The sequence below is a fragment of the Mytilus californianus genome, unplaced genomic scaffold, assembly GCF_021869535.1.
Source record: "Mytilus californianus isolate M0D057914Y unplaced genomic scaffold, xbMytCali1.0.p SCAF_2, whole genome shotgun sequence".
NCBI classification, from domain to species: Eukaryota; Metazoa; Mollusca; class Bivalvia; order Mytilida; family Mytilidae; genus Mytilus; species Mytilus californianus.
Genome location: NW_026262668.1, coordinates 70,035,155 through 70,061,386, shown reverse-complemented (window position 1 = coordinate 70,061,386; position 26,232 = coordinate 70,035,155). Strand labels below are relative to the sequence as shown.

Here is a 26,232-nt window from a genome sequence, read left to right as displayed (position 1 = left end):
GGAATTTTAGCAGTATAAAATGAAAAATTCAAGTGTTTTCTATGAATGAAATCTATGCTCTAACAATTTGCCTGTTCCATAACTTCAGTTTAAGAAACTTAATCGTTACCTAAAGGTAACCTAAAGGTAACCCTGTCTTTCAAATAATATATATATCTTAATGTTTTGTAAAAAATGAAAACAACACGTTATTAATTTCATGCGTCCGAAGCGCTTTTCTGGATGCACCTTCATCAGGAACACTCAAAGCCGAATATTTGAAAGCCGAGGATGAATAAGAACCGAAACAGTTGAAAATCTATTTGACCAAAAAATACATAAAAAAATAGCCAAATTCATCTAAGGTCAACTTTGCCTGAGGGAGTTGAAACCTTAGTTTCTTTATAATTTCAAAATTTATACACGGACAATTTTAGAAAGGTTTGTTATAAATCATGTCAGTACCGAAGTACTTACTACTGAGCTGATGATACCCTCGGTGACTGATAGTCCACCAACAGAGGTATCTACCCTGTGCTGTAAAAAATGAAAACAACACGTTATTATAGTATAAATGGACGAGAGCTTCATGTCGAATGGTTTGAGAGGAGTTACGTTCACAAAGTGTTGTCACAATACTCCAACAAAATGGTCAAAGTCCAATCAGTCCCGTAATAATTGTTCGGATAAAAATGACGGTATAATATGGTCAGTCTCTTGAGTATTTATGTATTTTTAAAGGACGGATTCAAAATATTACCATATCGTGCCGGGGAGAAAAATTTCTGTCGAATGGTATCATATAAGTTTTATTTAGGGGCTCGATCATTTATAACTAGATTTCTCCCAAATATCTATGCGAGTTGGCTCTGTTGAATTGATATATTCAAAGGCAAAAAAAAATGTATCACAAAATTCACACTCTCACATGATTTTTAGCGAACTATTAATACGTCATACTTTATTAGCTAAGTAACAAGAGATTTGTCGTTCCTACAATGACATCGGCATATAACTAAGTGTAACGAAAAAACAGATTTGTCAACTAAGCCTTACGTAGACTGGTTCCTGATCGCAATAGTCCGTATGTTACACATATACAAATATAACAGTGACAGTGTATGACTATCAGCTAATACATGGAACGTAGTCCTGGGAACCAGGATAGGCCTTACATTGTGTGCAATATTGCCACATTTGTTAAGAACCTAATATGACGCGCAGTTTTGATAATAGTTGTTTTTTAGGGGTAAACTTTTATGTTTTTCTTAAGAAGTTTTTTTTAAGTTTCTATGTCCTGTCAATTATCGAGACAACATAGTCGCATCGGTACTCCAGTTGTATTTGCTTTTATAAAATATCTTTTAGAAGTGACGAAGGGAGCAGACATCTTTAATTATTACTTTTGGATATATTTTAAAGTTGAACTTAATCTTTTCTCTCTCTAGATAGCTTACAAATACAAATATTTGAGTGTTTGTATCTGTCTAGTCCTTTACTTAACTTATGACTAGTTATACAGTACTGAACTTTAAAACAACCATCCAAGCAAATTAACGTTTTTTTTTTTTTTTTGATAAAATTAGTATCTTACTGATGTTTTGATCTCATAAATCAATCAAGACACCAATTAAGGTAACAAGCAAAATCTAAAGGAATCGCACGAACTTCAAAAGGAACAATTCCGGTTGTGTCGCAGGGCAAGCGTTCCCTCTGTGCATAATGCATAACCCGTCCTGCGAATACACACTCAGTCAAAATGTAACAATCGGTAATAAGACACAATCGATGAGATACATGTAACAGATTGAAACTGAATATTTTTAACATTGCTGGTATTTTATCTTCTGTACATAGGTAATTCATCAAGTCCACCTTATTTATTGCAACTATCGTTTAGGCCTTTTGTTACAGTAAAATCTACATATTTAACTATCATTCCAGAAAATTTTATAGTAATGAATTGGAGACGCACTCCTTTCTGATGATTGTTCATGCTCTGCAACGAGTCTACTGCAATTATTGTCTATTTCTGCCTGGCTGATCTTTGGTATTGCAATGTCAGGTTGTGTTAATTCAGCTTCTTGTGAATTTCTGCCATCAACTGTTACATATAAATAAGAATGCAGAACATAATCAAACTGACCGGTTTCTACAGTCATTTCACAAGAAAAGATACAGTAATAATAATATGAGAAAAAAAAAAAACAATAAAGCAAAGACAATTTATTCTGATAAACAGAAAAAGGAAGGACAGTTTCTTTGAAAAATAAAAAAGAGCAAATATAATTATGTTCCCTTGACAAACAGAAAAAAAGCAAAAAACTGTTTCTGTTGAAAACCAATCAAACAAACATTCAAAAAACAGTTTCTTAAAAAAAGTCAACCAAGTAGAATCTATTGTAATGTATCAAAACAAACAAGCTGTTATACACATACAGACAATTGTTAAACATAAACAGCGAATAATGTTTTCTTTTGGACCCATACTCTGGTGGAAATGTAACAAAAATGACCAAATGAAAATATAAGTAAAATCATTTTGTGTTTCAAATAATCATCATACGGAATCGTAAAGTTATTAAAACAGTAAACAACTAGAACGATTTAAAAAAATTATATGTCGACAAATATGCAAGTTTCAATTTTTATGATCTCAAACGTATAAGATTCAGGCTTTCAAAACTGTCCATCAGGTATAATCGTACGCGTAGTCCCCCCAGACGCACGTGTTGTGCGTGTAACTGTATATTTGTAACACTATATATGCGTACGGTAATCCGTTTCATATCTTTTTTGTTCGCCAACCTTTTCCCCGATTGTGACCTACCGAAATTAGACTTATCAGCGGGTGTGTACTTACATGGGCAACACGATGGGTGCCACATTTGGAGCAGGGTCTGCTAACCCTTCCAGATCACACGAGATCATTCGCGGTTTTTGGTAGTGTTCGTGTTGCCTAGTCTTTAGTTTTCTATGTTGTGTTTTGTTTACTGTTGTTTGTCTTTTGGTCTTTTTCTTTTTTTGCCATGGCTTTGTCAGTCTATTTTTCGTTGATGAGTTTGAATGCCCTTTGGTATTTTTCGCCTCTCTTTTATTCATACTGAGCCAGTACCCAAGCGTTTTAACTATCAATTTCTTAACTCACCAACATCGCACAAGTGCTTCGGATCTAGCATGATTTAAAAGATACCTTTTGTTTGTTAATTTCCCGTTTATATTATTTACTTGCAACTTCCTCAGACCAAGTTAACCTTTTTATAGTTTTGGCTCTTCTATAAAACATTTAAGCCTTAATTAAAATGTATGCTTCCATACCGTTTTTTATTCTAGCTTTCCAAACCAAAGGTGCTTGTGTACATGAATTGAATTTGTTTTGTTGTTATAGTTTTCTCGTTTGAATATTGTTTTACATTAGTCATTTTGGGGCCTTTTTATAGCTTACTATGTGGTGTGGGTTTTGTTGAAGACCGTACATTGACTTATAATTGTTTACTTCTACGTCATTTGGTCTCTGGTGGAGAGTTTTCTTATTGGCAAACATACCGCATCTTCTTATTTTCATGAGACAAGCTTAGTAGTGTTAAGAATGTGGTATAAAAATAGAATATTCAGTGCAAACAAGGAAAAATATATCCAAATCATGTACCCAAGCGCTTGTGTTTCAAACTTTGGATCTCGAGTATACCTGATGAAGGTTACTTCCATTAACATGTGTAATGTGCATGGAAATCGGGATCATACGCCTCTTTCATAGTTAAGATCTTTTTGTTTGGATTTTACAAAACGTTTTATGTATTTGGCCTCTTATGTTGTTCGAATCACTTCTAGTGAAGGTCTTCACAGAAACAATTAAATAAACCAGGAAAATGCAACAAACGCAATCTGGTTAAAATACAGATCCGATGTCCACATATTGCTGACAATATTCTGACAACACTCCGTTCTACTTTCTGTTCTGGTAATTATTAAATCAGCCAATGAAACTGCATTTACAATTTTGAAGGTTTGTATCATTTAAAAACAAAACCAGAGGATCTCAAAGGTCTTTTGAACAGATAGTAGAACGGATGGTTTTCAGATCCTTGTAAATAAAGCCCGGACACACGGTCTGAATTTCAAGCATATTACACCAAACGTATATGTTAGAAAATCATACGACATGCAAGGTTACATACCAATATTCAGATAAGAATAATTTATAATTTCGGAAAAAATTGTAATTATTTACATAAAATAGCAAGGTAGTCTATAAGAGTCGGCAATTCTTATTGAATGCATTGTTTTAAGTGTTGTATTTTTATATTCATTATCTGGTTTAATTGCATGTCATTGGAATTTGTTTTTTTAATGCATTTAGGAGAAAACATCCATAAAACGAACTTCAATTGACTCATCAAAGACTGAATTGTGCAATAAATGTGATTTGAATGCGTATTTTTCTTCAAATATGTCCGTTGGAAAATCCGATTCTGTTGTTTTCGTTTATATTTGTTTTATTTCATTAACACGGGTACCACATGTGGAGCGGGAAATTCTTACCCTTTCAGAGGACCTGAGTTCACCCCGGTTTTTGGAGGGGATCGAGTTGCTCAATCTTTAGTTTATTTTCTATGTACTGTTTTGTGGACTTGATCATCTTTTCTTCGCGTTTCCTTATTTTGCCATGGCTTAGTTAGTTTTTTCTTCGACATTATTAGTTTTGAATATCCCCTTGGTATCTTCCGTTTTTTTTTATTCATTATTTCTTAAAGCAGACTAAACGGTATGGGTTTTTCTCATTGGTGAAGGCCGTACGGTTGCCTATAATGGCTTACATCCACTTTATTTGAACTTTGGTGGATAGTTGTCTCATTGGCAATCATCAAAATTAACATAAAACAGATTACTTGTATCAAGACTTTGAAATGAAAAAAAATGATTGAATGATAAATATATGTATTTTACTGACATGATATAACATAAGAAGATAGATACATAATGTACAATTATATAAATAAAAGGCTGTAATATATAGAATAAATCAACACACACCATGACACACAACTGAAACTTGAACAAAACAACTTAAAGTGATAATGTTAGGTTATTCAGACGATTAAGTCTATTTTATTGGTAGAATAAACTTCTATTAGGCGATGAGATTAGTGATGTATGGATGTCTAGACTAAAATAATAAAAGTTAACTTATTATTTTCATTTATTGACATTAAATTTTTTTACCTTCCATATCTGTACCCGAATACCGATAATTCAAAAAAAATATATAAGCAAATACAACTGTTGAGGAATGAAATGGATGAACATACACAGTAACTACTCGGTGGTTTTAAAGAAAAAATAATTAAATATATCATCTGTAGTATTATCATATATACATGTATATGCTGAATTCTGACATTAATAGTATGTTTTATTCGTAAAATAGAGGATACAATACCACTGTTTCTATGATTTTGAATCAGTTCTTTATATATAGTCGATCTTTTGTTTGCTTTTAAGAGTAAACACATTTAAGTCTCATATCACACTATGCTTTAAATCTGCTTCGAAGTCCTCGTGATTAATAGTAGAAGCTTTAGATAATAGATGAACATTTTCCTTACTTTTAGTTTTAGTATATATCGTTATTGGAATATCATCTTCATCTTCTTCATCCGAAAGTAAGTCACTTCCCGATTGTTGATTCTGTACAAAGAAAATTGAAGCTGCTGTAGGAATAAGTGGTTTATATAAACTTATATATTTGTAAACATATCCTGTCGATAACAGACTTCAGAATAGACTCCCTTACTACATAGTATTCATGCTAAGAAAAGGGGCATATAATCAAGAAATCAAAATAAAAAAAAAACATTTTTATCAATATCCCGTTATTTGTTTCCGTGGATTTATAAAATACTGATCCAGTGTATGGTTTTTCATTTGGATTTTTATTGTCTTTTTGAAAAGTAAAATATTACAGACTTGATTCTGAAAAAAATAATATGGTATTTTTTAAATCTATGCCAGTCAAAGTTGTCAACTTTTGCTACTCTGCACATTATTGTGGCCACATTGTTTCCTTTACGTACTAGCGAGTTCGACGATCGACTTTTTAAATTAAATGTTTGTCATGTAACAGTTAATTATATTTTTGCAGTTATTAAGTCCTCCTTAGTTGTTTTATCAAACATAAAAGTTTTACAATTCAAATGACACGTTTTATGTCAAAATTCCATACATCTAATTAACTTTGATGGTTATTTTCCAGTAGAAACAACTTGCAGATCCAATAAAACTCATCAAAGCTATCGACATTCATATTCTTTAAACCCACACAAAAATACAACAATATTTACTAAATTAACAGTTGTGTATAGTTCCGGTATATTGACAAAATAGGTCGAGCAACCCGAACAGACATTATTGGTAAACGTGACAATAATTGGGATCCAGCAGCCAAAATTGTCAAAACATACATCACAGACATACAACACAACTGACTTAAAAATGCAAGGACATTTTTTTTTTAAATAAATAAACATACTAAACAACTGTTAATTAAAAAACGTCCACAAAACAGTGGACGTATAATGTATATATATACATTTGTTTTTCGTTCATTATTTTGTACATAAATCAGGGCGTTAGTTTTCTCGTTTGAATTGTTTTACATTTGTCATTTCGGGGCCTTTTATAGCTGACTATGCGGTATGGGCTTTGCTCATTGCTGAATGCCGTACGGTGACCTATAGTTTCTGTGTCCTTTGGTCTCTTGTGGAGAGTTGTCTCCTTGGCAATCATACCACATCTTCTTTTTTAAGATAAATCAGGTAAATATACTCACTAAGTTCATTTTCTTCTGTTAATCTCTATGTATTTGATTTCTATAATGTTTTTTTGTCCTTAATGTTTTGTTTCTGTTCAGTTTTTGTTTGTTGGTGATAGAGAATTAAGAGTTTTCAGGTATATGATGATAAAGAAAATAGCGTAAGATTCTTGGAAAATTTAATTTCGACCAATCATATTAAATGATCAAAAACCTGAGAGATATAATCGCATGACTTACATATTTCCATAGCTGGTTGCAGTTAAAACATCTTAGAAAAAATGCCGGTAAACAGCAACAAAGTTTTTCTGACACTGGATAGATATAACGTGAATTTATCTTCCCTTTTCTCCATCCTATGGCAATTGAAATGTCAACAGTTTAGGTTCTATTTACATGTGTAAGATAGTAATTATTTGACAAAACATACAATTAAGCATTTAAAAAAGTCATATGCAAAATTCAATTTTTTTTTTTAAATTTTCTGCCGAGTTTTATGTTCTGATGTCCGTTCTTCTCTTTTTTGGTGGGGGTTAGGGCAATTTGTTTGGCGTCTGTCTTCGATTTATCGATTTTTATCATTTTCTGATATATTATCATCTTTCTGAATTGTTGTTTTTATCAGAATTAAAAAGAAGAACAAGCAACAAAAATGAAAACATACTTTCATTTTAGGGGGTATTTCCATTATTCAAGAAGAACAATTTTGAGTTTCTATGTATTTTGTATTACAAATGTGTTCATCATATGTAATGCACTGGTTCTATCTTTCATTTTAGATCTTTCTCGAAATCATAATCCATTCTATTAATATCAAGATATGAAAATCGAAATATTGAGGACAGGGGAACCAATAGGTGCCACATGTGGAAGAGGATCTGCTCACCCTTCCGGAGCACCTTGTATAACACCCGGTTTTTTGGTGAGGTTCGTGATTCGTTTGCCACTATATCCGTTTGGTATCATCCTACTTAATTATCGGACGTTAAGCAATCAACCTTGAATCAATCAATCTTACTCAACTATCAATTTAAAAAAGTCATGAATGCAAAACAATTAAATTGAATAAATAAGAAATTGTAAAAATACAGTTGCAAACAATATAAATTCAACCAACATACTAAAATCATAAACTTATTTATCATAACATTAAACAACAAGCAAGGTAAGAAAGAAAAAAAATATTTGATCTTAAAACAATAAGAATAAGTGCGATGATCTTTCTAAACCTTAAGTTACAAAACAATATTGGAAGAAAAAATATATTTCTTATTGACGTTAAGAACATATCTCTGGTACTTATTTGTCTTCCAGTTCGTATGGGTTAGAAAGTTCACAATCATAATTATCATATTAAAAGCATGGTCATCATTGATGAATATTTAAGTGTTAAAGCATGCCAACCTGTTGCCCAACTAATAAGTATTCCAAACACAATTGAGATACAAACAGCAACTGTTGGATACCATAGAAACGACAGCTGATATATTATCTTATATCCGGACCTAGTCAATAAAACGATACAAGTTAATTCTCAGTTCATGTGATATTTGTTCATCAAATAAGATACATGAAAAATATAAACTTTTGAAACATGCGGTATTAAAAATCAATCAATTAATCTGATTTTACTAATTTAACATTGTTAAAAAAGGAGACTTCAATTTTATGTATTCGCATCATCCTAATTTTTATATGCAATTATACTTGCAAACATGTTTAACCCCGCCACATTCTGAATGTGCCTGTCCCAAGTCAGGAGCCTGTAATTCAGTGGTATTGTTTTCTTCATAAATCAGACCGTTTGTTTTCTCGTTTGAATTGTTTTACGTTTATCATTTCGGAACTTTTTATAGCTCACTATACGGTTTGAGTTTTGTTTATTGTTGAAGGTCGTATGGCAACATATAGTTGTAAACTTCTAGGCTATTTGGTCTTTTGGAGAGTTGTCTCATTGGCAATCAGATCACATCCCCTTAAATTTATTTTTATGAACGAAAGCATACTACAATAACAGTACGGCTTGCAAGTCAAATGTTAAAGGCATGTAAGTAATGAACACGGAAAAGGAATGTATAATACAAGGTCTTATTTTGCAAAATTAGTGAAAGGTTTCAATCCTTTAATAATTATGTAAGCTTTATTGATAAATGTCAATGTTGCGTTTTAAACATGTTGAAAAAGACCAATTTGACCTGAAATAACCACTTTACACACAGTATTTCCAATACCGAATTTTAATCAAGGGTTTACCCAATAAGGTATTTTACTCGCATCTTTATATAAAACATCTTGTGGTAACATATCTTTTAGAGTGAGATATTGACTCATATGTAAACATTCATGACAAGATGCTAAATGGGGCTATTTTGCTATCTTGCAATTTTTCAGTTTTGTATTAAAAGCAAGAATTTTAAAGCAAATATTAAGACACAATTAGAAAATACAAGTATTGATTTCTGACAGACTTATGTCGTGGAAACATCTAAGAAATAATAAGAAGGATTTAAGAACGAACCAATAATAAAAATAAGATAATATTTATGTATATGGAACATGCAGCTGTTACTAGTTTTAATTTTTCATGAGAATCGTGTATCTTATTAACTTTTTACATATTTATAGAATAAGCTTCATCTGAGGCGCTCATTAGCAAACGTTTGGGATATCCATACAATGTTTAAAAACAATTAACAAAGGACTAAACAGATCAGCCAAAATTGCCCTACGTCCATTTGGCCTGAGGATGTCAGAATCTTTACTAAGTACAGTTAACTGAAAATTTACAAAATGAGCATGATGAATGTATAATTCCAACCATGGTAGTACCGAAACATAAGCAGAAACACTGGTTATTAGTTAATTGCCAGGTTAATACTGACACGGGCCTCATCAGACAATCAGCAGTGTTTTTAGGTGAATAACAGAGGTCATCAACCTATTTAGATAATTAAACTTACTTGAAATTGCAATAAAATATCGCATTGAAACAAACATTTGTATATGCAATATTCAGTAAAATAGCTATTTATTTTCATGACCAATTGCTCAGTATATAGGGTAGGAATCATACATCTGGTTAACATATTAGTTACATATATGCGAATATTTAATGCATAACAATCAACATTGTGATTTTGAGATATTTAACATTCTTACACATGAAAAGATACTTTCTATTATAAAATCTCGATTTGATTGTCTTTAAGTTTTAACTCATAAAAAAAATATAAGATGTTTACCAGTCCACAGAATGATCTGTTACAAGCTCAGTTACAATATCAGGTTTACTTGTCGCACTAAAATCTACCACGTGCGATGTAAATTGGTTAAACAAATCATTTATTTGGTCTTTAACATCACACCCATCTGTTCGGAAAGGTAATTCTGGTAATGGAGCTTGATAAACAAATGCCCCAGCGACGATCCAGAATATTACTATTGATCCAATTATAGTCCCTACAGTCGCTCCCTGAAAGCAAAATTTATATTAAATTTAATAATTTAAATGTATAACAATTTAACATATCTAGATCTTTTTTTATTCTGGACGACCCAGCCTTGTAAGGATCGTATTCAGATTACAAAAACAACTTTCTTAATTTCAATGTTTACTTCGAGAATGATTTTAGATTAAATCAATAATACAGCACATTCATCTGTGCAAATACAAAACTAAAACAAAAACAACTTTTCAACAAAAAAATAAATAATTCCTTTTGATTGTTTAAAAATCTACAGACATACCCAAAATACATATCTTTAAAATTTATCACCAAAATACACAAACTATATTTTTGAATACCTGTGCATTTGTTATATTAGATAATTATATGTTATAATCTTGATGGTAAGTTTCTTAATTGATATTTTCTGACATGTTATATAATTTTTTAAGTATGCAAAACTGTATGTTTATTACTAATACATACTAACAGCTTTATAAATATTATATTACGAATGTTAAAGAGGCCGGGATAAGTTACCGGTACTTGATGTTTTTCAACTAACAAATGAACAGATTTCCATAAAATACGAAACATTAAATTTTTTTTTTAAATAATACAGTACATTGTAGGTCTGAGTCACGCACATTGTTTGTGCTCTCTAAACCCTTTTAACAATACAAAATATTTTATCCCTATTGTTTCACATTTTATTCAAACAAAACAAAATTACCTTTCACAGTTACATCATATACTTTTGTTCTTGATTTGGGAGTTTAAAGCCTAAATGTTTAGTATCATGTATTTGTTTTTCACTGGTTATTTTGGGCTGAGAATTGAAAACTTATTTCCTTAGCACCAAGTTTGGTAGCCTTTGGAATTGTAAATAATGAAATTTGGATTAGTGAAAGCTAGTATAAATCAACTCTTGCTGGCAATAACAAACATTTTACTTTGATTGATACTAGAAGTATTGTTTTGTCCCATCTTAGAAATTAATGAAAATCTAAAGTTCCTTCTTCCCTTCTCTTTTGACACTACGATTTTACGATGAGTCGTCAATGATTTCATTTATTTATATTTTGTTAACATAAAATTCCATATTCTCTATCATGTACGAATGTGAGCATGCAAATACGATTCAAAAGTCCATATCACAAATACTTCAATCTCATATTGTGTCATCGATCAACTGAATGGTTTAATTAATATTTTAGAAATTAAACTCACCACTGCATTCACACATGGCATAAACATTCCCATGATAAACAATGCCAAAAGTGGTCCACCAGCCATACCCAACACTGTTATCATAATCTAACAATATAAACGTGTTTGCTTTATAAAAGAAAAAGGCCTAATATATAGAGAATGTTATGTGATAACTCTTGTTGCTAACGTGCATTATAATTCACAAGAAGATACCTTAAATGGTAATTGGATTGAATACTCTGTTTTTATTTTAACATTGCATTTGAAATCGTGTTTAAATTAATTTTGCGTCATGTCAAATTTTCAATACCTATCAGTCAGACACGAAGAAAATCACACACACGGAATAAAACACTATAAAAGTAGACTAAAATGAATATATTTCATGGCATATTCACATGTTAACTTTTTTTACTTAGAACATCAAACACCTACCCCAAAGAGTACACTTAACACGGTAAATCACGACTTAAGCCTTACCATAGAAATATTATGTATCTAATTATTTTATAGAGTTATTGATAAATATTTCCCACAAACTACAAATCTTGTAAATAGACATACAACTTAAAAAGGCGAAAGTACCTGCAAGACAGTAGTTCCCAGAAAGTAACACAGAAAAGCTAGTCCAATAACAAGAAGTCCACCGAGTACACCTGAAATGATAAATGTATGTTATATATAGGTATATTTAAAAGTTTATCATTCATATGCTCTATTATACGAACAAATATATTTTTAGTTGATTTTCAATGTTACATTAAAGTTTCAGCGCCATTTCTCATTCTAACATAGTTTGCCATATGCAGAGATACATCTCGATTTTTGTATGTAATTGGAATGCTGTTTCATTGACAAATACATCGAATCTATTTTACTCTTATATTATATTCATCATGTCAGAAAAATACTAATTCTACAACAGGGCTTTTGAAGACTCTGACTTCTGACTTTTGCTGCAATAAAGTATAATTTTAAACAATCTTCTATAAAACGTATTCACCATAGAAAAGGTTGATCGTTACAGTATCTCAATTCAAATTTGACATTCTAACTATGTTGTATACCCTTTTTATCTTCAATAGTTTATCTTCCGTTATCAACGGTGTTTGTTTATATTTCCTAGTTTTGACTAGTAAGTTGACTTTCACCTTGTATGATAGCAGGATATACTTTTCCAGTTTACGTACCTTGTTTCATTTCGTTTGGTGTTCATACTTTACCAATCATTTTCAATCCCATATTTGACAGTATTTATACCTTGAAATGATACATGTATTTTAAGAAAAAATCGTCATGATAACTTTTAGTTTTGCGTTGTTTTAATTAAACTTACCTAGCAGTTTTGCCAGTCTTGCCTCTGATTAAACTTACCTAACAGTTTTGCCAGTTTGGCCTCTGATTAAACTTACCTAGCAGTTTTGCCAGTCTGGCCTCTGATTAAACTTACCTAGCAGTTTTGCCAGTCTGGCCTCTGATTAAACTTACCTAGCAGTTTTGCCAGTCTGGCCTCTGATCTCTGTGACATTGTCACATCACAATAGTCCAGTGTAGGTTTGATCAAATCCTCAAGCACGGTAATGGATAAAGCATTTAAACACGATGAAATAGAGCTGCAATGTATTTAATTATATGCAATCATAACAACCCCAATTCAGCTGTGATTTGTTCAAAGTTTTATTGAAATAAAATGAGGAATAAAAATCGGTAAGAAAACCTACAAATAATGGTATGTGAATTCATAGGTGATTGCCAATTTGGTACCAGGTGAATGACTTGACACATGCAACACGTATATATGCTCTCTTGCGGATATAAAAATACTTACAATGGCATTTGACTATAAAATTTAATGCATGTTCAGAATTAGTACGTTTTTCCTTTGTTTAAATGTTTAATTATAAAAGACAGCTGTCTACTACAGTGATACGTTATCAGACAAAAATTCTGTTTGGTATCTCTCTTGAGTCTTGCCTCATATGAATTGTTTTACATCATTTCTCGGTTTATTGGAACGGTTGAGCGCCCACAAACACTTTACCGAACCATATTCTCATGCCCCAGTAGGTAAGCAGTCTGTAATCCTTTATGTTGTAGATTTCTGTCTGAAATAAATTGTTTTGTTTTTTTTATTTAAGAAAAAACTAAGCTGTTAGTTTTTTTTCCTTTTGAATTGTCACTTATTTTATCACCATTGGGCGTTGTATATCTTACTAGGTGGTATGAGTTTTGCTCATCGTTGAAGGCAATACGGTGACCTCTAGTTCTTCACATCCTTGTATTCTTATTCTTGTGGTATAGGCCATACCGCATATTCTTTTTTCTGTATTAATGGTATTACCTTAACGCGGCACTGAATATGCAAGCAACAAATAAGCCAGGAATACCATTGATTGTTCCGAGTGTCTCCATGACAAAATATGGCAACAGCTGAAATAAATAAACCGATAAACAAAATCAAACAGACAAAAATGTTAATCTTTTATCTTAATCTGATAACTGTTTGGTCAAGCTATGAAGATACATTTAATGTTACTTTCATTTTGGAAGAGCTCTAACATAACCTTAAAAATTCAGTCGTTTAGTTATCACCTGACTAACTTCGTCCGTCAATAACAGGTTTAGGATGCATCATTCATAAGGGTTAGATGCGCTACTATGGAATTTATAATATTCGTTTTCGACTGAAACTCATTTCTACTCAGTGATAAAAAGCGAGATATACGAGGAGATTCTTCTTCGTGTGTCGTTTTTGAAATTGTGCTCTTTCACGTTTGATTATAAAAAAATCTTGTGCTTTGTAAACAAAAATACGTTCTACAGGAATTAAACTTTTATCAACAAACAATACATTTAAAATATTTTCACATCTTTTCAGTAAATATTGAAGTATATGTTTCATCATAATAAGTAATCATAGTAAGCTCCCTTCAACAGCCACTGCTCTTTTTCTGCATATGAGCACGAGACAAGACTTAGGACTGAGGTCATATATTTCAGACTTTTCAAACCAGTTCGCATTGGAAAAGATGAAAAAGAGAAAAGATCTTTTCTTAAACTTTCCTTTGCCAACAAAGGTCTCGATGGCGTCAACATAGGCAATATCCTTCATCATAAATTAGTTCAGTCGAAAATACCACCTTATTTTAAAGATCAGTCTGTACCAATAACTTCTTATACCTATACCAAACCAATTGCAACTAAAATTTTCAATTACAAACACGTTTTGCAGGATCTCAACATTGACGACTTCAAGTCTAAACCTCTTGATTGCACCTGTGCTAGTTCCCAATTCACATATAATCCGGCTGGCCACGTTATTACCGGAGACCTCAACATTGTCAATAACACTTCCCTGCGAAATTTGTTATCCAAAGGTCCGAAATATCGTGAGCCTAAATCCATCAATTGAAAATACAACTTCAAAATACTGATGGATTCAGTCGAGGATTATGCCAGGCAATAGGCTAAACGCGAAAAGAAGACGTAGATACTCTTTCCGAATGGATTAAGGCTGTGAGGTCGTTGGTACAAATCCGAATTAAGAAACTAAATGGGCATATAAATACCCACGCTTCGTCAATTTTTAAAGACCCAAATGTTGCAAAACACTTGTCCTACTTCCATGACAAATATGTTGTTATCCCCGCAGATAAAGCCCCAAACAACATCGTTTTTGTGTGTAAATATCATTACATAGACTGCTTGATAAATGAATTAGGTATTGACAATTCACTTGGAACACAACATATATCCTCACGACTTTTACCAAAGAGGAAATCCTGGATAATCATAGGTCTGTTCTATGTTCCTTTGGAATTACAACCAAAGATGAAGAACTGGATCTTCCATCACTGTATTTGATTCCTAAACTACATAAGTGTCCTTACAAACAACGGTATATTGCTGGGTCTTCCAAGTGCTCCACGAAACCTCTTTCTAAATTGTTAACATCTATTTTATCAGCAATCAAAGCCGGGCTCCAAAGTTATTGTGAAACTGCCTATTCTAGAGATGGCGTGAATCAGATGTGGATACTAAAAAATTCCAAAGATCTTTTAGAGTACATACAAACTAAGACTCTCTCATCTTGCAATAGTATTAAAACATTTGACTTTTCTACACTTTACACAAGTATTCCCCATTCCAAACTAAAAGACAAATTGAAAGAGTTGGTATTACTTTGTTTCATTGAAAAGAATGGCGAACGTAGATACAAGTATCTTGTCTTGGGAAGGGATAAATCCTACTTTGTCAAGAATCACTCTGATTCAAACAAAAAATTCTCTGAAACTGACATTATCAAGATGCTTGATTTCTTGATTGACAACATATTTGTTACGTTTGGAGGACGTGTTTTTCAACAGACTGTCGGAATTCCAATGGGAACCAATTGTGCCCCTCTTCTTGCCGACTTGTTTCTTTATTATTATGAGGCTGACTTCATACAGGAACTTCTTAGGAAGAAAGATAAGAAGTTAGCAATATCCTTTAACTGTACGTTCCGCTATATAGATGATGTTCTCTCACTAAATAATACAAAATTTGGTGACTATGTTGAACGCATCTATCCCATCGAACTAGAGATAAAGGATACTACAGATACAGTTAAGTCTGCCTCATATCTTGACTTACTTCTAGAAATTGACAATGAGGGTCGGTTGAAAACAAAACTTTACGACAAAAGAGATGATTTCAGCTTCCCAATTGTGAACTTTCCATTTCTATGTAGCAACATTCCAGCAGCGCCTGCATACGGAGTATATATCTCCCAATTGATACGATATTCCCGGGCTATCATGATTTCCTTGATAGAGGATTGCTGCTCACAAGGAAGCTATTAAACCAAGAGTTCCAAATGGTGAAGTTGAAGTCATCCTTTCGTAAATTTTACGGACGCCATCACGAGATGGTTGACCGTTATGGAATAACCGTTTCACAGATGATATCGGATATGTTCCTTATGTCGTAACTACAATACCCTCCCTTTTCACGATTGTGACTTACAGAATTAGACTATTTACCGGATTTGTAATAACATAAGCAACACGACGGGTGCCACATGTGGAGCAGGATCTGCTTACCCTTCCGGAGCACCGGAGATCACCCCAGTTTTTGGTGGGGTTCGTGTTGCTTAGTCTTTGGTTTTCTATGTTGTGTCATCTGTACTATTATTTGTCTGTTTGTCTTTTTATTTTTGGCCATGGCGTTGTCAGTTTGTTTTTGATCTATGAGTTTGACTGTCCCTCTGGTATCTTTCGTCGCTCTTTCATCCTCTTTTGCAGAATAGAAAACTTTTAAAAGTTAAATTCGACTTATTTTAACTGCATGCGTATACATGGAGATATTAAGATTATGGTCAAGCAAATGCTGTAAATAACTATATATTCATTGTTTTGACATAGTTATTACTCTTGACTAGTACGTTTAAAAAAGCAGCATTTTGCTATTCTATACTTAGTAAATAATACTTAATCTTCGTGAAAATCATTTAAGTATGATAATAACATTAATGTTCCGTCGACTCATCTCGTTTTTTCATTTGCACAGAATTAGGGAAGCTGCATGCTCTTACCTGGTCTCTTGCTAAAATCTTTCCATCTAGCAATGGATCACAAGTAGCGTAAGCAGCATATATAACTAATCCACTGAGACATACTAGTGTAATCAGCAACATAGTGGCAGGAAGGCTGATAAATAATGCACTGCAAGAAAAAATAGTAAGATAACTTGAATGTATTATTTTAAATTTCATGTATAATGATAAATTTGTTATAACTATTCATGTTGTTAAATATGTTGTTTGAGTGTAAAAATAAAAGTTATTACAAAACAAATAGTAGTAGTAGTAGTGTTGTAGTTTAGTTTAAATAGTTTTTTTTATCAAAATAAATCAAATTAAATTGGGTAGCAAGCTAAGCATATGCAAGCCCAGTCAATACCACAAGATACAATATATAACATACAGATTAGACATCACATACACAAATATAATTTCAATACAAATCTATTCATTTTCAAAACTAAATCATAGATGACTGGCAAAATGAGTCAATAATTAAGAATACTATTAATAATAAGCTATATGAAACAAATTTGGATAAACGAGCACATGTGTAAATTCAGTATATATATATATAATTATGTACAAATGAAGCTGTTGATAATTGAGTTAAATAAATAAGGTGTTGTTATTGTTTCAATCATCATTTTGATTAACGAACGAAAACGTTGTTCCTTCCTTTCCTGTCTCGCTTCAAGAGCTCAAAGACCAGTGTGAAACATTAAAAATTAAAATGTGAAAATCTATTGGCAATACATACCGAAGATAAACTTGCCAAGAAGATTATTCAGTCACAAATACATGTTAACATTGATATGAACGTTTACATTTGTAATGATGGACAGAAGAAATTGGACATATAAATCATAATTCTTCCGTTTAACCAATGATATTATAATTTAATATACTATTATATGAATTTTTCTCACATTACATAGATTGTTTTAGTTCTTGCTGAATACTGACAAAACAAGTAAAACCCAGTCATATGTGTCTGCAGCAAGTCAGGAACATAGTTAGTTGCTTTTAAAATTTTCTAATGTTTTTGATTATTTAGGAAGCTAATATTTGAGGGATTTATAGTAGCCTGGGGACAATTTTGAGCTTGACAAATATGTCAAAAAATAATTGAGGGTCGTATTTTGTCCTTACGTTTTGTTTGTCGTTGTTGACATATTTGCTTGTTTTTGTAGTGATTAAGATTATAACACAATGTTGACTGCTGTACCCCTATTTTTGACATTTTTACCTATTATGTCTGTTTGTTTTGTTCACACATCGTTGTCAATATAATGGAATTTTATGCGACTGTCATACAAGTGAGACGTTTAGCTCGCTATAAAACCAGGTTTAATTCACCATTTTCTACATAAGAAAATGCCTGTACCAAGTCAGGAATATGACAGTTGTTATCCATTCGTTTGATGTGTTTGAGCTTTTGATTTTGCCATTTGCTTAGGGACTTTCCGTTTAGAATTTTCCTCGGAGTTCGGTATTTTTGTTATTTTACTTTTTAGATATTCTTGGTCGCCGTCATTTTCGCTTATTCCACATCCTTTATCCATATTTAAATAGAAGTAAGTTAATACTTATAGGTGGAAACAAAGTAAAATAACAATAATACCGAGTTCCAAGGAAAATTCAAAACGGAAAGTCCCTTATCAAATGACAAAATCAAAAGCTCAAACACATCAAACGAATGGAAAACAACTGTCATATTCCTGCCTTGGTACAGGCATTTTCTAATGTAGAAAATGGCGGATTAAACCTGGTTTTATAGCTAGCTGAACCTCTCACTTTTATTACAGTCGCATAAAATGCCATTATATTGACAACAATGTGTAAACAAATCAAACAGACATAATAGGTAAAAATGTAAAAAATTGGGGTACAGCAGTCAACATTGTGTTATAATCTTAATCACTATAAAAATAAACAACTATGTCAACAAAGAAAAACAAAATGGCATATAGACAAAGCAAATAGGAAAAATGAAAGACAAGAATGACCATAGCACAATAACACAATGGCGGGATGTATAAAAACCGAGCCACGCCAAAAGGAAGGTAAGTTAACTTGACATACAGAAAAGTTCGTTATTTACGTATTATCCTACATTGTACTTGTTGAAATTTCTTCCCTGTGATTGGTTCATAATAAAAGCAGAAAATGGTATAAGACGATTCTAGGGGGGGGGGGGTCAAAATCGTACGTCGGAGGTTGAACAACACTGCAAGTAAAAAAAGAGAAGAATAAGGCATAACAACAGGCAAAAACACTTCAAAGAAAACACAGACAAATTGAGTTCGAACAATAGAATCGCAAAGAAATCCAGGACGAGGCCACATGATCCAGAAGGGTAAGCCGGTAAAATATCCGTAGAAATTGTTGAAAAATGTATGGACGCTAATAATTTTTTATACTAACGTAATTTACTATCTTGATCTCCTACTTTCTTCGGATACATTTCAATTCAAGCAATTAACTTTTACATTGTCATAACCATAGCTATCTTCAACTAAAGGATTGTCGAAGGTAAGTACATTTTTATACAACTGCTTGTTGTTGGTACAGAAAGTTGTAGGACACGAAGTAACTGTTAAGCTTATGGTATGATAATAATTATTTTAAATTACTTACAGTTGTGAGCTTCTAACATTACTGATACTCATGTACCTCTGTAACATTGTTTGATTGGCACCATAGATAGTCAGCTGACCAATAAAACTTCCTACTATTAACCCCCAAAATGTGCACCGTACGAATGGACTAGGATCAAAACTGAAAATTAAATAAAACATCAGCACCTATAAATTTTGATGTATTCCATGAAACAAAGTAACCAAAATAAATCCCTACTAAAATTTAGACACATTCACTATATATATTCCATCAATACATTTAAAGATAAAAAATAAAACAACTCTGTCGCTCTTCTAAACACGGTTTTCTGTTGAATGTCAATTCATGTTTCTGGGCTCCCTTCACGATCACACATCTTTCGTAGATTTATTTGGAAATGATAATCTACAGCAACTATTTTATATATTCTAATGAAGCACATAAATGTTAATTCTTTTACACCATGTAAAGCATCATGTATTTTTAAAAGATGCATTCGATTTGTAGATCTATATCGTATAGTGTAGCTAATTTTTTAAAGTCATTAAAATAAAATGAAAATTATTATCAAACATAGTATTTATTATATCATATTATTTAAATAGCATGTGTTTTATCTAGCTATGAAAATTCATATACTAGTATCTGATGAATTGTTGTAAATGTACAACTTGTGTTGCACCAATTACATGTATGTTGCCGAGATTCGATACAAAACGATAAATGATATACTTCCTGGTAAAGAACTATAATATAATTGTGTTATATACATTATTCCATTGAAAGTGTTGTGAATATAGAGTTTTGTAATATGTTCTCTTCCAGTGGTATTTGATGTGCGAAAGTTTCACAAAAACTACTATTCTATCAGATGATTATCATATACAAATTCAATCTTAGACCATGTTGATTTTATCTATAAATCATTTGTAATAATACACAGAACAATGGTTGATGTAAAGTTGTTATTGGAATAAAACACAAATAATAATCCATGCAATGAACTTCATTTCCTTATCTTTTAAGTGAAAGCGTTACAATTTAGTTTAAACTTTAAAACTTTGTGGTTATACCATTGATTTGTATATTTATGTGTATAAGAAAACCTCTTTCAAATAAGTGCAATACACTTTCATTGCACAAACGCTTACTTGAAAAATTCAATTCTGTTTCCTTCCGATGCAATTCTCCAGACCTCTGCTAGTCCTCCCAATTTTGAGCTCCCTATAGAAATAATGCCAATAAGACCCCCAACAACAATGAATGTTTGGAAGGTATCTGTCCACAATACAGCCCGCAATCCTCCCTTAAGAATATAAATATTGTGTAGTATTGTATGATACTGAGCATTTAGTAAAATAATGGAATTCCAACAAAGATTTGGTTTTCTACGTGGAATAAGCAACCATGTTAATACAAGTAATAAAAACTACATAATAAATATATCTTTTGAGAAATATATAATCTGGCATAGTTGCCGGTCATATAAAAGCACACATATGATTTTGGAACAATTCTGTATATTTAGTGTAGCACATAAAATGCAGTTCGTGGATGAATATTGTTTTTTTCCCTTTTAGATGGAAATATACTATAGGGTCTTGAAATGTTTTAAATTTTACAAGCTGATGTGAAGATACATATTTGAGAGCAAACTTTTCGTCTTAAATTCAATACATTTTCAAAGAAATAATATTAACATTTGTATTTTTTATGCATAAATATGAATAGCATTTCTAAATTAAACATTTACGTGTACATATTGCTAAAATATAATAAGTTTTTACCGGCCTAAGAAAATTAATTTTTGTTTGTTTGTCAAATACGTACCATAGATGTATAAAATGTAACTACGATACCAACGCTGAGTATAGATCCCCACAGAGACAAACCAGTCACTACAATATATGGTATAGGTTCTTCAATTTCTGATTAACTTTGGAACAGCACATGTTTTAAAGACGAACGTTTTTCATTCATACATTTTTTGTAAAAAGGAAAGGTTGAGATATCAAAGGAAACGATTAACTATTGCATATTGTTATTGCGTGTACCAAGTCTGTCTTGTTTAAGAATTTGTATGGCTTCTTGTCTTTTTCCCATTTTTTCATTAACTAAGCAATATGATAAGTTTGTATAAAGTTATTTTGTCATCTGATTCTTACAACTGGTTATAGAAGCATTAGTATTTAATAAAAAAAATATACAATCACTTTCTTTTTTTGAGCAACAATCATTGTCATACAAATGTGTCAGTTTGTCAGCTGTTGGATTCTACTAGTATCTCAAAGAAAAAAAACTATTCTTAATATTATACTTAAAAGTGTTTCGTTTAAAAACAGGTGTTATTATCAACTGGTAAGTATAATTTGAAGGAGACTTCTAATAGTATCTGATTTGCAAGTAAATTAAATTTCAATGTTGATTTTATTTTCCAACAGAAAATACTGAACAAAATCTCATCACTATCTATAACACAACTTGCCTTGGTTCAATGCTAATGCTGGCGCATACAATACGACGGCCATGTATAAAAGCTGAAGAAAAAGAAAGATTATCAATCACCGAAAGAACAGTAGGGATATTCTGTTGTTAAAATATCTCATTTCAAACTTGACATGTCATATTTCCAAATTGCTATTTCTCATCTAAAAGCTGACAATTCTCAGTTTAAACTTGACATTAAAGTGGCAAGTCTACATTTCTTACTTCCAAGTTCGGGCTAAGAAATGTCACTTGGAAATGGGAAATGTCACTTTGAATTGAGAAATTTCAACTTGGAACTACAAAATGTAAACTTGGAAGTATTAAATGTCAACTTGGAAATGAGAAATGTTACCTTGGAAGTGAGAAGTGTCAAGTTGGAAATAAGTAATGTCAAAATGTAAAATAGATTTTAAAAATAGAATGGGTCTATCAGTCATTCGTATCATTCACTATATTATAAATCCCCTCGTCATAAAAACCACTATACCCGACTAATGGCAGATTATTTGTGGTCTCTGTTAATCCATTCACAACTTTTCTAGTTTATTAAACGTTTGACATATCTATACATTCGTTTATTGATAAAAGAAACACCAAATAGGAACGCGTTTCAATCGCCCAACAAGCTCCCACCAATTTGTGTTAAGCAATGAACACAATATTAAAATAAATTTTCAAAGACATGCACTCAACAGAGACACTATGAAATCACAACCGCTTCTCAAATAGGGGCTTCTCCTGGACATTTGATTCTTTTAAGGTTTGCGAACTAGCTAAGTATACTGTATACCTAATTTACGCAAGACACTTTTCTACATTTGATCTTCCTTGCCTTCCAGTCAGTTTTCTGCCTCTGAAGTTAGTAACCTTTGATTTTTTACCTTACAATTATAATATTGTTATATAGCCAATTAACATTTGTACAGGTAAACATCACTGCTCGTTTGAGCAACAAAAAAGTGGGAATGTACCAATGGGAGAGGGGTCAATACAAAAACCATGTGACAGAAAGACAGACAACATCATGGTCAAAGGAACAAACTCGAACAGATTAGCAACAGCCAATGAAACACCACAAAAAAACTTAACATTGAGCAACAATCACCCGCATGTTTAAATCTGCTAAGTTATCGTAAATGAACATGCTGAAATGCCAAAGCAGATTGAAAAGGTAATTGTCTCTTGTCTAACCCAAATACATTACCTAATTCATCAACTATCAATTCATATGAATTTACTAACCTTTAAATAGAAAAAGTTTGAAATGAAATTAAGATCTGTAGGGTGTGGTACAGATTAAAAACTAAGGCCAATAGATACAAAACAAATACTGAATCAGAGGCTGAATCATCTTCAACAATGGCCACTTTTTGGTAAAAATCCTCATGAAAGGGCAATAAGTCTATAAAGAGTTAAGTGACAATTTCAGCCATTTGACTTATGAGTATATCTTGTCTTGCTGATCACTTTTCCTTATTAAAGAATCTTTCTATCTATTATAGTTTTCAAAATAATCAGCAAAAATATAAAAAAAAATAAGGTAAAATTTTACATTTAAGGACAATAACTCAGATAAGAAATTGGCTGAAAGTTTTGACGTAAATGGACAGAAGTTAGATCTCAACATTATGAACATTTCTGTCTGTCAGATTTTCTCTATTCGTAGCGGTTTTCAAGATAATAGACAACACTTTATTTTAGCCATGTGGGCCATGTTTGTTCACAGGCGAGGACATCGGACACATTTTGAAACTCGATACCTTAATAGTGATTGTGGCCGAGTTCGGTTAGATTTGATCCAAACGTTTCATAGGAGAATAGTCTTGAGATATTTAATTTAATAAAAAAAAGCAAAAAAAAAATGGTAAAAATCGTCATTAATGAGCAATAACTCCAATAAGTAGTCGTCTGATGATTTCGGACCTGCGGACTGATTTGTAGAACTTGTCTTTCTGATCTTTTTCCCAATTAAAGTTTCCCTGTATCAATTATAGTTTTCAAAATAATAGGTCAAAATGGAAACATATGGTAAAATTTTACATTAATAACTCCAATAAGCTGACAGTTTTATCCAACGCAATCATAGGTTTGAACGTTGTTTTCAATTTAGACTTGTATATATATATATATATATATGAGACAGAAATATTGACTACTTTGGTCATCATCATGAGGGTTGCGCCAGTACAACCATCGATGACTTCACTTTTCAACTTGATTTAATAGATTCCTTGTTATCAGCAACCCTCTATCAAGTAAAATATGAAACGCAATTACTGAAATATTGTATCAACTGGCAGATATATATACTAAAGTGTATATACAAGTGATGCAGGAATGTTGCTACATCAAACATGAAAAGTTAACAGAGGGAAAAATTGTAAAGTTGAGTTTTAAACCCTTGTGATCTTCTTACATTTTTAAAAATATGTTGCTAATTCAAAAAATATTATATAGTGTCAAAATAAACAATCTACTCGATGGGCAATGTAAATAATATGCCTTTTTTTTTAATAATTATTACTAATGTTTGCAGTTCAATGACTGTGTACTTAATAAACAATATTTACCATTTCTAAAGCAAAAATTCCACCTGCCAGGTATCTTGTCGCTCTACAAAACCTCAACTCTAAATACTAAATTAAATACAATTAATACATAACAATAAAATGTATATTACAAACATGTTTGTATAGATTATCGGGTTTTCTACACATTGATATCGTTAAATATCAGCCGCGAGCCACAATGTGAACCTTTTTGGCGAGTGAGCGCAGCGAACGAGCAAAAAAGCTTTACATTGTGTCGGGCGGCTGATATTTTACGATATCTATACGAAGAAAACCCGATTATCTGTTTATTGTTCTATAACTGGTCGTTTTCCCCTCCCTAAGACAGTTTCACGTTTGACGAAAGGAAGCTTGATAACGTCTCCTCTCACATTGTGACGTCGCTGATAACTTCTCCTCAGACATTGTGACGTCGCTGATGATGCCTGATCTCGTCTCAAATCCTTGTTGAGAGAATTACGGAGCGACTGAGCAGGGTAACGGGAAGGACGATAAATGTAAATAAAAGTCACAACAAAAAAAATGTTAATTTTGATTCCGTTATCTTGAAAACGGTGTTTTCAATGTATGTTCCAATGTAAACATTTTCTTTTCTGCAAAATTATGATAAATGCAAAGAATTTAACTTTGACGAATCTTATATAATTACAATGTTAAACAAAGGGAATGAATGTCAAATGTAAATGGCACATCAAACAAACAACATGGCAAGGAAACGAACATTCGCATGTCAAATAAAATGTGGACGGAACTTCACTTACACAGTGATTTTTTAACAGAACATCGGATTCAATATTTATCGAAAATACTAATAACAAACTTACCTGGTACGCACTTGTTAATCCAAGATTGTGAAAAAATGGCAGAAAAACATAACACGTCGCAGGGTATGTAAGTAGACCAGAAAATCCAACTAAATAATATTGACTTCCAAACACATACATTTCTGTTGGTGTACCTAACACAGTGATAGCAGACATATAACTTGCTACCAATGACATTGCAACCGGAAATACCGGCATTTCTCTACCACCCATAAGAATGTCGTCTGATGAGGCCTCTTTTGCGCCCCATTTTTCTTTGAGTAAATAGTATACTCCTATGAGTCCAGAAACTATTAGTACTGCACCAAACAAACAATAGTCTAAAGCCGTAAAGGTGGCAGCCATATCGTATATATGAATATAGCAATAATTTAATTGGCTTTACGAATTTAGGACATACAACATCTATAAACCACTTTGCTATATTAAACGAATTACACGTGGCCTTTCATACTGGACATAACCTTCTACAAATAATTCTATTTCACAATCTTAAGCTGTGAAATAGATAAGGAGTATAGGAGATAGACCTTGATCGCAGAATAAACTTAAAGAGATTATCTATGCTATCTTAAACCCATGTTATATGTACTTTTACATGTACTTTCCAGTAAATCATACTGTGAAGTCAGAATAAAAAAGTATTTTTTCTAAAGTACGTGTTTACATAAAGTGAACAATTCAACTTTTAACAATAACGAAACAGTCTTTTACGTTG

The 26,232-nt window shown here is 32.0% G+C and overlaps 1 protein-coding gene across 1 annotated transcript; it reads right to left on the bottom strand.

The window, feature by feature from the left end:
• Positions 1-1,907: 1,907 nt before the first annotated feature.
• On the bottom strand, positions 1,908-25,967 carry LOC127729339 (sodium-coupled monocarboxylate transporter 1-like). The gene is made up of 16 exons (XM_052237096.1): positions 25,515-25,967; positions 24,691-24,756; positions 22,119-22,170; positions 21,464-21,531; positions 20,785-20,939; positions 19,652-19,792; positions 17,024-17,153; positions 13,790-13,878; positions 12,937-13,061; positions 12,034-12,104; positions 11,467-11,553; positions 10,033-10,262; positions 8,195-8,295; positions 7,031-7,146; positions 5,586-5,667; positions 1,908-2,083 (listed from the first exon to the last, which is right to left on the bottom strand). The coding sequence occupies exons 1-16, from the start codon at positions 25,857-25,859 to the stop codon at positions 1,908-1,910; spliced, it is 2,034 nt and encodes a 677-aa protein (XP_052093056.1). The 5' UTR covers positions 25,860-25,967.
• Between the last annotated feature and the right edge of the window lie 265 nt (positions 25,968-26,232).